Source organism: Pholis gunnellus, assembly GCF_910591455.1.
Source record: "Pholis gunnellus genome assembly, chromosome: 14".
NCBI lineage: Eukaryota > Metazoa > Chordata > Actinopteri > Perciformes > Pholidae > Pholis > Pholis gunnellus.
In genome coordinates this window covers 20209407-20225829 of record NC_136541.1, presented here as the reverse complement: position 1 = coordinate 20225829, position 16423 = coordinate 20209407, and the positions used below count along the sequence as shown (strand labels likewise).

At 40.9% G+C, this 16423-nt stretch overlaps 1 protein-coding gene across 1 annotated transcript; it reads left to right on the top strand.

Moving 5' to 3' along the window:
* The first annotated feature begins 6058 nt into the window (after positions 1-6058).
* mrpl37 (mitochondrial ribosomal protein L37) lies at positions 6059-14978 on the top strand. The gene is made up of 8 exons (XM_079173049.1): positions 6059-6541; positions 8532-8715; positions 9120-9235; positions 10754-10942; positions 11059-11213; positions 11488-11619; positions 13667-13741; positions 14654-14978. The coding sequence occupies exons 1-8, from the start codon at positions 6157-6159 to the stop codon at positions 14729-14731; spliced, it is 1314 nt and encodes a 437-aa protein (XP_079029175.1). The 5' UTR covers positions 6059-6156; the 3' UTR covers positions 14732-14978.
* The last annotated feature ends 1445 nt before the right edge of the window (positions 14979-16423 follow it).

The window sequence follows — 16423 nt, the reverse complement described above, 5'->3', positions numbered from 1 at the left end:
GGCAGACAGGCAGGTGACAGACACACACACACATCGGATGAGAAAAGAGTCGGACGTGTCTGTCTCTCTTTCTCCGCAATCTCTCTCTCTCTCACACACACGCCTGTCATTTAATAACCTCTGTTTGTGTGTCAAACATTATGATTCTGTCTCCTCTCCCCCTCTCTCACCCACCCAGTCCCACCCTTTCAAAATAAAAGCGCCACCAATACAAGATTCAATCCAAGAGTATGAATCTAAAATACAGAAAAGAGAGAAGCGCTATCTCAATTGAACCTTAACGACACTACCGGTAACATCGGCGTGTATGTATATTGCGACGTCTTCGGGCAGTAGAAGCCAGTAGTTTGTGATATTATTGAAGAAATTATTGAAGTCATTATTATGAGCTGTTGTATTTACATTTGTTTTTCAAAATAACCCGTTTAAAGTTATTTTCCCCATAACACTTTTACATCATGTTTAATGTAAAACTTTTCATAATGTCACATTTGATTTCATAATGTCCCTTTTAATAAAAGTGGTGCGCACTCATCCCCACCAAAGATTAGTCCAATGAAGAGTGTGTTGTCTGTGAACTTAATGGACTGGTGACTGGAAGTGCAGCTGGTGTCCGGGGAGAAGAGCAGAGGGTAGAGGACTCAGCCTTGAGAGAAACCAGTGTTGATGGTAAGAGTCAAAGGTGTGTTTCCCCAGCTTCACCTGCTGCTTCCTGTCGAACAGGAAGTCTCTGAGACAGGTGCAGCTTGAGAGCTCGGCATGCATCAGAGTCGAGATGATGGTGTTGAAGGCAGAGCTGAAGTCCTGCTGAGTGCAGCTGCTGCAGGATGAAGTGACGGGCCATGTTGACTGTGTGTCTACGGCCCTGTTGGCTCTGCAGGTAAACTGCAGTGGATCCCGGGTCTGCAGTCTGGCAGGCTACACGACACACCCACACTACAGGAGTCGGTCGTGAGGGTTTTGAACATGGTTCTCAAAAAGACCTCATTACCACAGAGGTCAGGGCGACCGGTCTAAAGTCATTCATGAGTTGAGTTTTAGCAATTTCGTCACAATTTATTCATTGGACTATTTCACACAATATTTTTGTACAACTGTTTTATAATTACATATTCATTTATTAATATTGAACTGTTTGTGGCTGTATAATTAATGATTAAACGTCCCCTCTGCAGATAACCTGACCACATCCAGCCTGACCACATCCAGCACCCCGGCGGTGTGACAGCAGGTAAGAGCTCACAGCCATGTGGTGCAGTGTCTCAGAAGGGATATGGCTTCTCTGAACTGTAAGCTATGGCAGAATACTATATCTTATCTCATATTATATATCTCAAACACAGGCAAATATTGATGCGTCCATTTAACAATTTAAATTTTACGACCACGAGGAGGCAGCGCCCTCCACTTCAGGCCTCGGATCCTCCACGAAGAGGACCAGAGAGTTGGCGCTAAATCATAAATAATTGAAATCATTATTGATGGTTAACCAGTACAGAACGTAATGGTACATGTAGGTGCAAGGGAACAAGATGTGATCTTAATGAATAAGGGGGGAATAATGTGGGAACTTAATTCATTATTATTATAATTATTATAATTTTTTATAACACTACTGCAGTTTATTTCAAAATGATCATATAGAACTTACCAACACTGGAGAGGCTCAGATGATCACAAAATAAGGAACTACATAGAAAATAACTTCACGGTACATTTGTGTTTTTACTTTGCAACAAACAGAGGTAGAGGTTAAAGAGTACTGTCAGGTACATGCTGTGGGCCTAAATAGATCATTGACAAATGTGAGTCATTGAACAATATCAAAATGAAATTATGATATGACGAGGCCATCTTGGTTATTATGGCTTTTGCGTCATCTACTTTCCTCCAGTAGGAGGAACTCTCATCATAAATTCAGGAGGAAGAGCAAAGGAACACTGTTGTGCTATCAGGAACACAAATGAATCAAAGCAAAGTTGTCAATATCTAAATGCCAATAATAGCATGCGTTGAGGCAATGACAAAGACAAAACTGCAAACAACGAAGAGATGATCAATACGTTGAATTGGAATCTATTGCCGGAGCAGTGTTGGGTCAAAGACTTGAAGCTGGATAGAGATATTTGGATCTGACTCCTTTGAAGTCAGACCCAGGACCACAGAATTAGAGATACAAAAAAATCTGTCCAGTCAGTGTTTTCTCCTCAGAATGAAATATGGTATCTCAGACATCACCAGTTGTTTGCGTTCTGCTAACCAACAAAATCCACCAAAAGAGGAGATGATGGTTTCCACAACTCTGCACTACTACATGCATGTGAGATCACATAAACCCAAAGTAAAGCACATGATGACACTCAAAATGCTGTGTGATTAATTACAGCGAGCATAACATCATTATAATCTACAATGGTAGCCAGTTTGTCTTGCAGTGTTCAATAGATCTGTTTTCTGTTATGAGACACTTTGCCCAACAACACATGTACCCATTTGAAAACATGACAACAATAGTATACTGTATAGCTAATCTTCCCATTCACTGTGCTGGGGATGAATTTTGATATTACTCACCTTTTTAAATCATATTAAGGCCTAAAGTCAGGCATAATTGAGGTCACGGCCGCTCTGAGTGACAGGCGTGTGCCGTACCAGGTCGCTAGCTGCTAGCTGTCTGCTCTGCTGCGTCACCGGGCCGACTCAGCTCCGCTGACGATCCACCTCTTTGCCCAGTGTTGGTCATCATTGCCAAGATGGCGACGGCCGGAGCCGCCCACTTTGAGCTTCACTACGGCTCTTCAGAAACCTCTGGGCAACGTCATGGTGACGACGTCCATATTTGATACAGTCTGTGGTTGAGTCATGTTTTCTGATCTCGGCAGCACACAAAGAAATGTCTGGGTTGTCTTATTTCAGTTTGTGGGTTAGTTGGCCCTCCAGATATGTATGTGCACAAGCAAGTTTCTCATAATATGTCCTCTTTCAAATTACACACAATTAACACATAGTAGTTGTTTTTATGGCTGATTTTAATAGTTTGTATAGACTCAGCGTTTTTAAAATTGGTATCTTCTTTTCAAATAAATAACTAAATCGAATAAATGAATCACATTCCTATCAAATAAAAGGACTTTACACTTATAATCCCAGCAGTGAGCAAAGATTTTGAAAAGTATTTAGGCCATCATGGAGGGAGATACATGTTAGATTAATCATAACCATATACATAAAAATGAGATAACTTTTGTTAAAGTTTGGACTGATGACAACAGTATTACTAAATTCCTGCAAAGGCCCTACATACAAGTTATACTGTATATACTGGATCTTGTATACACATATATATATATATGTGTATATATATATAAAAGATCCGGAAGATCAGTGTCAACTGGGGCTTTTTTTTACAGTACCAGAAAGAAAAGTTGTTTGAATCAAGTGTACATCTTGTGTAGCCTTGATTCAGTGTGAGATGCTGGCGCAACAGGCTACTCTTGGCTCTGCATTAGGCAGATGAATATAAACCAGAAAACAATTCTGTTACAGCCTGAGATCCTTCAAATTTCAGCCATCATCTTATTTTATCCAACGTATGACAAGTAGCCTACATTCAGAGACTCATTCATCAAAGTATGTCAATTCTGTTTCTGTGGGTTCCTGCCCATGTAGGCTGTAGGTCTGAAGGGGGAAGGAGCAGGTGGAGCGGAAAAAAACAAGTTGTTCAGAGAGATGCTATGGATCGTTCCATCAAGCTATAGTTTGGAATAAAACAGTGGAAGATTGGAACACTGAAGTAAGGGGAAGGTTTCTGTCCAATTTAAACAATGAAGTGAATTCATTTAGAGACAAAGTTATGTAAAGAAAGGTTTGTTTTAACAGAATAAGACTTGGATATTAAATGCATTAAACTTAAGATAATAGAAAAGCATCCAACAGGTTTATGTGAGCATTGTCTGGTTGAGGAGTCTGCGGTGCATAACTCTTTATAACTGTATACTTGAAATACACCTTTTGATGTAAGAAACATACATATGTGCACTAACTGATCATACAATTGATATATTTTCACTAATAAGGACAAGACTGTCATATTGAATTCAAGAAGAGTGTTACAATTGCCCCCTAACCACTAAGGGGGCAATTGTAACAAAGTGAAGTATGTTTATTGATGAACTGCTATCCTTAGAACACACTTACTGTAATACACACTTTTAAATGGAATTTTACACTAAAATCTCAAGGTGTTTACATTGTTTATGTTACAATTGCCCCTGATCTTGGATAAAATCGGAAAGCAGAAGATCAAGATCATTTTCTTTGTGACCTCAACTTGCCAAAGAGCTTATGTTTGCACTAATAACACGACCAAAATATCCAAGTCTACAGTTTTATATTATTTACCGGTTGGTGCCGGTCATCAATAGATCTCACCTAACTTAAACTCCAACTGATCTACCCATTTCATACCAGGTGATGATGATAAATAAATCATTTCAGTCATATTAATGGCATCTAGCGGTCTGTGGGGGTGTTTTCTATAATATCATCATTGATTGTGTTTTTATTATGTTCGTTGCCGACTGCCGTCAAAACCAAAACGCAAGCAGCAGCAAAAAAGCCATGTCGAAAACAAAGTGAGATAGAATACAATGCAGAGCCATAAGACTTAGCTTGGGAGCAGTCAAAAGCACTTCCATTCATGCATTGCTGGTGGAATCCAGGGAACTGCCATTACATCTGAGGAGAACTAATTTAGGTTAGCACGATCACACTGGATTAGACTTAACATAAATATAGCAATGACTGTCCTGTACAATTGTTGGGAGTACTCGACATTCTCTGGTAAAAGCTCTGGATGGGACATTAACAGGAAAGTGAAACAGTTCAAATGAGATACCATACAACATAGTCCAGCAGTTATTAGTAGCAACATTGCTCCATGATTATTTCCACAACCCAAGGTAGATCTAGAGATATTAGAAAAGAAAAGAGAATGGCCTGAGAGCAATTTTAACACTGGATACTTGGTTCAAGATTACCTGAAGAAAAGCTATTGTAATTATCTAAATATGTTTACAGATGGATCTAAACACTCAGATAATAATCATGTAGGAGTGGGCGTATACGTTCCAGAATTCAACAAAGGAATTGTTCAAATAATTTCAAACAGGTGTACAGAACTGACAGCAGTAATCATCAGTCTTCAGTGGGTGGAGGAGGTTAAACCAATGAAAGTAGTTATATGCTCAGATTCTGCAGCTGCAATACAAAGTATACAATCCGGTCAAACAGTACGAGAGGGTCCTTTAACTGAAGTTTATATATCATTACTGAACTCACAATATTTAGGAATAGATGTACATCTCTGTTGGGTACCGGCTCATGATGGAATAGATGGAAATGAGGTTGCAGATAAACTTGCCAAAACCGCATTAAACAAAAATGATATTTTAGAAATTAGTTTTGGGAGGTCAGAAGCTAAATCAGTAAAACAGCACGGAATTATTACATCTTGGCAGGAAATCTGGAATAATGACAATAAGGGCAGTAATTTTAACAAAATTCAGACGTCAGTAGAAAAGAAGATGTTACTTTCAGAAGATTAAAATTAGGACATACAGGTCTCAATGACACCTTATATACATCATGATACGACAGTGTGCAATAATGTGAGATATGCAACTGTAAAGAAAGTGTTGAACATGTGCTGATAGAGTGGAGGAAGTTCAGTGGGCAGAAAGAGAGACTGAAGGGCAGAGTGGTAGATACAGGGAGGGAGTGGAGCATCAGAGGACTGTTAGAGACAGGGGACAAACAAGTTCAGCTTAAAAGGACTTTGTTTACATGTTTTGAATGGAACGTGTTTAATATCCAGAATATACTTTCTATATGAAGTCTTTTTTTATTTTATTTAGTATTTATAATAACAATATTATTGTGTTTAAATGATAAATGTCATAACGTCATGATGTTACACACTCCGGTACAGTAGGTGGCGCGTGCACCTTAAACGTTGGTTTGTAGTCCGCCAATAAACTGAAAAGAAGATGAAGAAGCAATCCAATATGGCGGCGCCTTGCAAATTCATTTACTGACTGAGGTCAGAATAACAGCTTGAATCTTGAAAACTCATCAAGAAGAACACCAGAAGCTGACATGTTTTCGGAAACGGCTCAGTGTTTAAAAGCGGCGGCTCCGTTGTTTCCTCAAACCGGTTTGCTGAAGGATTTGAGACGCTTGTCCACACATGGAGGAGCCAGTCACGTTCAGGCCAGGAGACACTTCGGTGTCAGCCGCTCTCTGACAGCCAAGGTCCCCCCACCGCGCAAACCCAGGGAGAGAGTGAGCATCCCCGGGCTGGAGATGGTCACCTACGGGGAAAGGATGCACTTTGTGCCGGGGCTGTCGAAGCCCGTTAACCCGCATTGGGAGAGGGACTACAAGGACCCGAGGTATTACAAGTCTCCTCCGGCCCACGAGATGCCGCTGTTCAAAGAGAAACCGTGCTTTGTGTACCACCAGAGGACCAGCGCACTGGAAGGTAACATGTCTCCCCTGTATCGCACTTCAAGCACATATTTGTTGTATAAAAACAAAGTAGTATTCCTGGCCAGGAGTGGGCAATGTGACGTCACAGACGAGGCTTATTATTCCTATAATGATTTTACACAATGACCCAAAGACGAGCAGTTCAACTGCTGCTTGGAGGATTATCGATATGCCGAATATTTTATCTTATTTGTTATTATTCTATTCCTTCAATTCAATATCTGCTCTGTTTTATTGTACTGTATATATTGTGCATTTCCATACTTAATATTTTATTCTACTCTGTAACTTGCTGCTGCTACAAACTAATTTCCCCCTGGGGACGAACAAAGTTTACATCTATCTATCTAAATTAAGTTTAGCCTCATTTTTAAATGCTCATCCGACTCTAACTTTGGCAGATGAGCCTCGATTTATGCCCATTTTGAGCCCTTTATGAACCCTTTCCGTAAGTGAGCATGGTATGCTGACTTAAGGAAAGGGTTCCGTTCATGCTGATTTAGCCTAAAGTAATTACCCACAAATCATTGCAATGTGACATTAAACACGGGTAACCAGTGGACGCATGGAGACCTTAAAAAAAAGGTAAACAAAGAGGACTGCTCACTGTGTTCAGCCTGTCATAATCCATTTACTCAGAAACATTAAGGGTTAATGATGGAACAAAAAATAAGCATGAAATCAGAAGATATTTATTTATTTATTCATCAAATATTTGATTATGTCATTGAAGCTGTTTTGACAAAAAATAGTAAATAGGTTAAATGAAGTTACTTCTCATCTTGTGAGGAAAGAGCCTGAAGACGTTAAAATCAGGGAGTACAAAGTATAAAATAAATACACACAATTACACATCATATTTTTTGTCATTTTCATGGTAACGTGATATGTTGCAGCAAAGTGCTGTCCCATTCCTATTTACACCATCTCAAGCCCTCACAGTCTCTCACACTCAACCACTTACCAGGTGACATCAGTAAGGCCTTGAGGGTTCAGGGTTTGAGGGTTTAGGGGGGACATTGGGATTTGGCCTTTGAGCCCTTTATGAACCCTTTCCGTAAGTCAACCTAAGGGAATTACCCACAAATCATTGCAATATGATGTTAAACACGGAGTAACCAGTGGACGCATGGAGACGTAAACAAAGAGGACGGCTCACTGTGATCAGCCTGTCTTATTACGTTTACACAGAAACATTATGGGTTGAAGATGGAATAAACATGAAATCAGAGGATATTTATTCATCAAATATTTGATTTTGTCATTGGGGCTGTTTTGTCGTTTTCATGGTAAGTGATAAAGTACTGTCCCCAGGGTTTGAGGCTCTAGGGGGGACATTGGGATTGGGCCAGTCACTCGTTTAGTATGAAACATACTGTTTGGAACACAGCCGAGGGACTCACAGGCAGAGGCAGCGGAGCCCGGCCGAGCGGACGAACTTTGTTATAAAGTAGTGTGACGATAACTTGCACAATTTGAGTTTCCATGGCAGTGATGCGGTTGCTGTAGGCTAGCCACTCGCTGACTCCAGGGAAGTGAAGAAAACGTTTGGTTGGGACGTTATCCAGCAGCCGCGTAGCGTTAGCAGGCTATATTCAGCAGCCACATTGAACTGCAGCAGTCCGTGGGCTACTTTCTCCCCGCAGCAGATGACAGCAGATGACCGCTTCTGCACAGAGCGCTCTGTGCTTGTTCATTCAAAGTTTATTAATATTGCACTTGTCATATATCATAATTCTGCAAATATGCACCAAATTCGAAAAAACACTCCATGGGGTCCCCAAACCACGTGTGAAGTAGATGAGATGAGCTTTGGAGGAGATATGTGAAAAACACAGACAGACAGATTCCCAGCTTTATGATTAGATGTAGTGCTGGCTACAGTATAGATCCAACCTGCATATGAGTGCACGTGACCTCCAGGTTAATTAATCATTTTTCAAAACCTCATGTCTTTAAATCTGTATCTCTCTCTGTCTCAGGCGTGCGTCAGGCTTTGTGGTTGACCAAAACCAAACTGATCCCCGGTCTGCCGCCTCAGCTCCTCTCATTAGCAGAGAGTCCTGCCAATCAGATACCAGATCAGGATGAACGTGTGCAGAACGCCATCAAACACGCCCGCTTCTGGGACACGAAGGAGGAACGGCCGGGCAAAGAGAAATACAGGTAGTGTGTCAGTGTGTTGTCTGGTCAAGTAGATTAACAACTAGTGAGGCACATTTTTGTTTACGTGGACACTGAATTACAGTAAAAATCATTAAAGGTGCTTAATATGAAAATTGAGAGCATATCTATTGCATCCACAGGCTGGGGCCACATGAAGTCATATACTGTTTGTATTGACTAACCTTTTTAAATGAGCCTCTGTGATCCCCTTTGCTAATAATGAAGTGAGTTTGGTGTTGTGATTCAGAGGTCTGAATGTGTCTCTGGCAGCTGGGTTTCTCAAAAGTACAGTTGCCCACTAAATATTTGGTTGAGAATCCGATGCTGATGGCAGCACAGGTGCTTTTACAGTCCTTGTTTGGGCAATAAATCTCGCTCTCGCTCTCTGTTTGCTCCTCTTCCAGCAACACGTTGCTCTACAACCTGCTCCATCTGTGTGCAACTCTACAGTCCAGCCACCCTGCAATTGGAAGGAGGATCCTTTCTGAGAAATACTCTTTGGCAGCCACATGGAAAAGAGGTAATACACCGTCTGGGATTACCTGGTGTAGTACTTGTCCTTGTGGAGTTTTTGACCACTACTAGTACTAATGGAGCAATGTGTTTACCTTGTGTTTAAAGTCCATGGAACTCTGGAAAAAGCATGAATCTTTTTAGTCCATGTAGAGCAGGGGTCACTAACTGGCGGGCCGCGGTCCGGATCCGGACGCCGTTGTATCCGGACCCAGGACCTAAAACCGATAGATAACTGAGAATTATTACATTTTGACGGAGCTCTTCTATTTTAACCGGCGCAGCTTTTCCAGCATTTACGGCACTTGTTCAGCGGTGCAGGAAACACACCGACCAATGCGTTATAAATCACATCACGTGATGCAGCTCAGCCAATCAAATATGGGTATTCTGACGAGTTTCCTGACTCGAGTGAGATGTACACAGAGAATGGACAGACTCGTATCGGTGAATTCTTCCCCCGGGGTGCTAAAAAACAGTGTCTCATATTGAGTAACCGTATCCACTCACATCTGAAGACACAGATAAACCCAAGAGCCCAATATGATCAGAATCTAACACATGCATTCACTGTCCAACAATGATGTTAACGGAGAGGAATAGAGCTGAAGTCCTGAACACTAATTTCTCTTATTACAAGATGAGAAAAATATAATGTTGTGGCTTTTTCACTTCACCCTCAATGAACTGAATTTAAAGCTACAGGGCGATTCAATGAAATTAATTTTATTTTAAGATGCACATTTTTCAAAAGCTTTCTGTTATGTCAGTTATTCTTAAATCCAGCCATTATTTTACTTGAAGTTAGAACATTTATTTATGTATTTCTATGTATTATTTATAATCCATCCAGTTAAATTTGAAAACTGAGAATAATAATTGTTAAAATATAATTGATCTGTATTTTCTTTATTTGATTTGACAGTTGTTGACTACACAGAGACGTTACTACTACTACTAGGCTTCTTGAATTTGAATATATTGATTAATGAATGCGTTAACTTGCCCAACACTAATATATATATATATATATATATATATATATATATATAGTGCAAGTTAGATATTATTGTAATGCAGTGGCGGGCCGTTCATTTCATACCTGGGCCTTCACTGCTGTCCTGCAGCTGAAACACAGCTACGGTTATTTGTTTCGGGATTGTCACCGCACAACATGTCACGCTAGCCCACTGACCAATCACGTACTTGTAGGCCAGCTAGAAGGCTCTGGCACGTAAAAGAATACGCCCAACATGTCAAACTAAAGATCTGATTGGTTGAACACTGTACCAATCAACAATATCGTCCCCATTCATTTAAACTGCACATGAATTCACTGGTGAGTCTGCAGGCCTGGGGCCTCTCTTCTACCTAGAGACACAGAGGTGAAATCTGATTGGATAAAAGCTCTACTTAAAACAAGCTGCACTGGAAGCAGAGCAACTGAGGAACACAGTAGCTGTGCAATGAGAGGGCTTCCATAATACTAACGGACTTCCATTTTCATTCCATGTTTGATCACCAGGTGAGGACGTGTTCCAGATCAGGGGTCAGAATGGTTTACTGCATAACTGCATGGATGCTCTCCCAGAGGTTTCTGGGAAACAGGAAGTGGACGAGACAGCAGATCATGCCCTGGAAAGCTTGTACCCCGTCTCCCCCACCATCGACCTGCAGCAAGTCCACGTGTACAAGGACGAGCTGAACTGCACTGGTGAGAGGTGTGTGTGAGTGTGAGTGAGTGAGTGAGTGAGTGAGAGCGAGAGAGACAAGGAGTGTCACTTTGTCCAGTGCTCAGTCCTGCTAATGACGTCTCTGTTATCCAATCAGGTTTCAGGGGTGACTACCCTTATCCTCATGCCCACACGCTGTACTTTCTGGAGGGAGCCGATGCTGGCTGTAAGCTCCGGCCAGAGCAGTTCAGAGCCAAGATGCTCATGTTCACCTTTGGAAACGCTCTGGTCCGTGCACACACACTTTATGGGGTAAGGATGTACACATCACTTTTAGCAGGGCGCCATTATACACAGCAAACCTGTCAACATAGTCTGTGAACATACAGTATTACCAGTTGCTAATCCACATTCTTAAACTCCATAATGATCCTTGTCTCTTTCTGCCTCTTACACTGTGTGTGTGTGTGTGTGTGTGTGTGTGTGTGTGTGTGTGTGTGTGTGTGTGTGTGTGTGTGTGTGTGTGTGTGTGTGTGTGTGTGTGTGTGTGTGTGTGTGTGTGTGTGTGTGTGTGTGTGTGTGTCAGAGCCAGCCCCAGCGCGTATTAGATCGTCCCATAACCGTACAGGCAGTGGGGACGAACGGCAGAATTTTCCAGTTTATGGTCCTCCAGCTCAACACCACAGATCTCTCAGGAGACGACGGCATCAAGAACCAGGTGCTTCATTCTTCTTCTTTATTTTTTATCAATAGCTGCATGTGGTGCTTAGTGAGGAAGTAACAAGTTGCCAGATGTTAGAGGCTTCGTAGGGACATTTGTTCCACTACTGCAGAATATGCCTCTATTAACTAGAGGACTATTGCGTCTGCATGGGTAGACCGAATCAACAGTACAATTCAAAACGGCACAGAACACCCAGCAGTAAATACAATGAAGCTCATGTTTGGTTAAATCAGCTTCAATGACCGAGGGAAGGCCGTTACACACTGGGGACGAAAATGCAAACACTTGACTGTGAATATTTTGTATCAAGACTATTACGCATCAGAAACTATGCAAATTTGCCACAGTTGCAACCCTTTTTCTATAAAAGGTTATATATTATTATATATAACTTTATATATATATTCACGCAGGCAGATGTGTTGTACAATACAGGCGTGAGTTTTGAATTTGTCCGTTCCTCACAATGTGATGGGTTGATGCCTTTATTCGCGCTGCAGCTACCGCTGTGTAACATTTTGCGTTGCAAGGGAAAGTATTTATGACAAAAACAATAATTTGAAAAAATACATTGAGTGTGAGTGAAATTTTTATTTTTTGCATTGCTGTCAATGTACAGATAAATAACTCATTAGTAAACTGCAATAGAGTAGTGCAAAAGGTTGCTGGAATAAGTGAAGGAGGATTAATGTAACAGCTTTTTATACATATAGCTTTGTATACATGAGGTAGGTGGATATGACAGTATATTCAGCTATGCTTGTATTTCTATTGGTAGTGATGATATTAACAGGCTACAAAACGGTGAGTATTTAAACGATAATATATGATTTATTCGATAAGTGGGTGTTTTTGACACTGCATGATTGATTGAAGTGTTCATGGGCCTTTGGGGAAAAAGACCCGTTCTTGTGTCTGGTAGTTTTTGCGTGCAGGGTTCTGTAGCGCCTCCCAGAGGGGAGAAGATGAAACAGGTTGTGTCCAGAGGGTGAAGGGTCTGCAGTGATGTTTCCTGACTCTGGGAGAGTCCAGGTCCTGAATGGAGGTCAGGTTAGCACCAGGTGGAAACCTCCGGTTCTGAGACGTGAAGCCAGTGCTTCATGTCTTAAAGCTGCATTCTCTCTAGTGGCCATCAGGGGGCGACTCCTCTGGTTGTATAGAAGTCTATGAGAAAATGACTCTACTTCTCACTTGATTTATTACCTCAGTAAACATTGTAAACATGAGTTCATGGTCTCAATCTCTAGTTTCAAGTCTTCTTCAATACAGCATGATGTTTTTCTTGGCATACTAAATAGCACGGTAGTGTGGGTATTTGAACCACAGCGTAATTGACCTACGCCCAATACTCCTCTTTACTGAATGGAGCTTGAATGCATCACAATTATCAGCTTTGACAGCTGTTAGTGCTCTTATTTAGCCGAGCAGGACCGCGCTGCCCACTGGCCGCTGATGTTACCTAGTGCTCCTGCTGCTGATCTGTACTAGTTTGCACATGTCGCCGTACGGAACGGGCGGAATGCACAGAGTGTTGTTGTGCCTGTGTAGCGTAATGAGCTGATATGTGATACCATAATAGGATAGCGGATCAGTGCATAGCCTCGCGTGCTCGCCGATACCCGATCCTGCATTTGAGGCTGTATCTGAGGCATTTCAGGTACTGGTCTGCATGACTGATCCACTACGTCTACAGGGGGAGACTGTTCACCATTCAAGAGATTTTCTGTGGAGAATATCTTCAACATCGAATGGTTTCTATCGTGACTAAAGTGTTCAGTCAGGATATTGGGAATGTATGTTTGCACTGGTTAATGCTTTTATTGAGGACTGAATAATATGGTCTACATACATGCAAATAAGCTTGTCCTCAGAACGAGTTTTCATGAATATTTTTCATCAAGTAATGACAAAAAAGAGTCTGTGCTGGTAACTCAACCAGTTTATCAGTTCTCCATATCAATCAGAATCCCAGAGGTTAGAAAGAGTTTGCTGCTTTGTTCATGGTCTGCTGGGTTGTTGACATGCTGTCTGCTCCATACAGGTGTGGCTGGATGAAGATGTTGAGCTCTATGACTTTGCAAAAGTGCGACCACTCATCAAGAAGAAGCAAGTGAAGGTATGACCAAGATCCACTTCTGTCTGTTGGTAACTGTGACTCACCATGCTCAGTGTGACTTACGGCCACGTTCTTTTAACACTGTTGCCTCCTCAGCAAATCAGAAACATTACCATTATTTAAAGGGTGGGTCCATTATTATTATTATTATTATTTTTAGGTTTGTATATCATTCTGTAGCTTCCCAGTGATGTTCCTTATGTATTAACATTTTAGTATGTATGTTAAAGCGTCAAAATGCTATTTTCCCAAGCCTTTTAAACAAAACCTTTCCTCTATGACATTATACTGGTTTCTGCATGATGACACTACATATCCAGTATATAGTCAGTGTATTACATACAGTACCTTAGATGGAGGTCGGGACGCTCCCAGTTTGGAGAAGCAGACCGGAGAACACGGGCACTGTACTGTGGACGCCACGTTAGTTTAGATCCTAAATCACACAATAACACAAACAAACGGCGGTAGACCAACCTTGTGTTCTGTGAGCCTAGTGGAGTCTAGTGGTTTTAAAGAGAGCCTCGATGGACATAACGGGTTCAGCTCCCTGTCAGAAAGGTTTGTCTGATGGCAAGGTTAAGCGGTGGAAATAATCTAAATATAGCGTACACTTTTAGGTGTCTAGACTATGTTTTTCTGGTGCTCTAATCTATATCCACTTCATTGTGAAGCCGTTATATTGCTCTCTTCAAAACTCCCAGACTCCATTGACAATTGGACAATCGTCATTTTTGCCTAGCAGAATATAGGGATTACCATCACGCATACAATCCCACTACAAAAAAAAAAAGTTACTAACCCTTTAAGTTGTTTTTAAAACGTAGCACAGCTAATGCAATGAATGTGTGTGTACTAATAACTGTGAAGTAAAGTTGTGTTGCTGATTGGTGGATGTGTGTCTCCCTGCAGGTACCAGCTGGTCTGACTGGATACAAACCTGAAGTCTTCAGCAAGTTCCTGGCCCTGTACCTGCACGGGGCTGTGTAGTTTGTGTGTGTGTGTGTGTGTGTGTGTGTGTGAGAGAGAGAGAAAGAAAGGTGTGAGTGAGAGGTGTGTGTGTGATCAGACGATATTCTCCTTTCCTTTCAAACTGTCAATAAACTGGTTCACAACAATATTACATTGTCTGGATAAGTTGAACAGACTGAAACTACAAAACTCATGTTAACACACTTGACTCCATCTCTCTGTCTGTTCTTGCAACTGTAGGAGCTCACTCAATAAAATCACTCTTATTTTGAATGTGTACTTTCTGTTTTTATGCCTTATGGTGTACATTGAAAATGAACAACATCCTTATCAGTTCTGACAAATGTTCCTCCCCAAAGCTGAGGATATAATAACACACTGTACTCTGTCATGTGAAGAGACGGTTATCTAATATGGGCAAAGTACCTAGAAGTGATTTGAATACCAGCATGTCTAAACATCACAATAGAAAGGAGAAAGTGCTCTTAAATATAGATTTTGATTAACGATTTATTTTGTATTAAAAAAAAGTATTAATTAATTAATTATCATTATTTGGAAAATTCACATTATGATCACAAAAGTTATAAGCCAAAATTAATAATCTAATACTAAGCCAATTGCTGTGTGTTGTTTTCTAGTAGTGGGTCTTTAAGTCTTCGTTGGTGGTACATTTTCATGATGAAATATAAATCATTAACCTCACTCACATTTCAAATATTAGACTGCAGTTTTAATAATCTTTAATATATCCCACCTGCATCATAATTATTTCACTTAGGAATATTTTCTATGAAAAATATTTCATGCCAGTCACGCTGAGGTCATGTTATTAACAGCTGGTCTAACACGGTTAGCATTTGAACAGGTTTAGTCTGAGTAAATGAGGTTTTTATTTTGAAAGGTATTACCGGAACACCCTCTGCTGATGGCGTTATCTAGCGTAACGTGCTACCAACGTTTAGCTTGACACTGCTACATGTTGCTGCAGGTACGTGCACTGTAAAGTAAGCTAACATGTCAAAGTTGAACTGTTAAACTTTCATTTTAGTCCGTGTTTACTCAAATAACCAGGGACGTTTGTAGCTTTAGCATATACGTTAGATATCGTTACTTAAGCTATATATAATGTAGCATAAATTAGGCTGTGGAAAGTTTTTGATTCGTTGTTATAGAATAAATTATTAGATATGCAGTTAAGTTATGTGACTAAATTAGCAGGTCTCTTGTCGTCTGTACTAGCAGTTACACATGCAAAGCTTCCATTTTACGGAATAAAAGTTAAAGATGAAGTAATGTTGTGATGTCGTTTAACGCCAACCTTTACAGAATGCGTAACGTTACGTTATATCTAGCTAGATGTTACATATATCCAGCTAGATATACGCTGGAACCAGACTTCTAAACCTCTCACTCTACAGGTGTTGAGGCTACTTAGCTCCTGCAATGCTCCTTTAAACTCTCGGAACAGGCGGCACTTCAGATCCCTGTGGCTGACGCATACCTGTGGTTCTAAGCAGACTCCATTGAGATAAGATAAGGGTGTGTGCATTGATCCACCATGCAGCACTGACGTTATATGTCAACCAACAGTCACCTTAAACACGAAGTTTAATTGTATCTAAGTCTGTTGGGTCAGTTGAAAATGAGTCATTGACAGGAAGCTGTTGCAGTGAACGATGTGGCCATCATTGACCTGATGTGTCATAT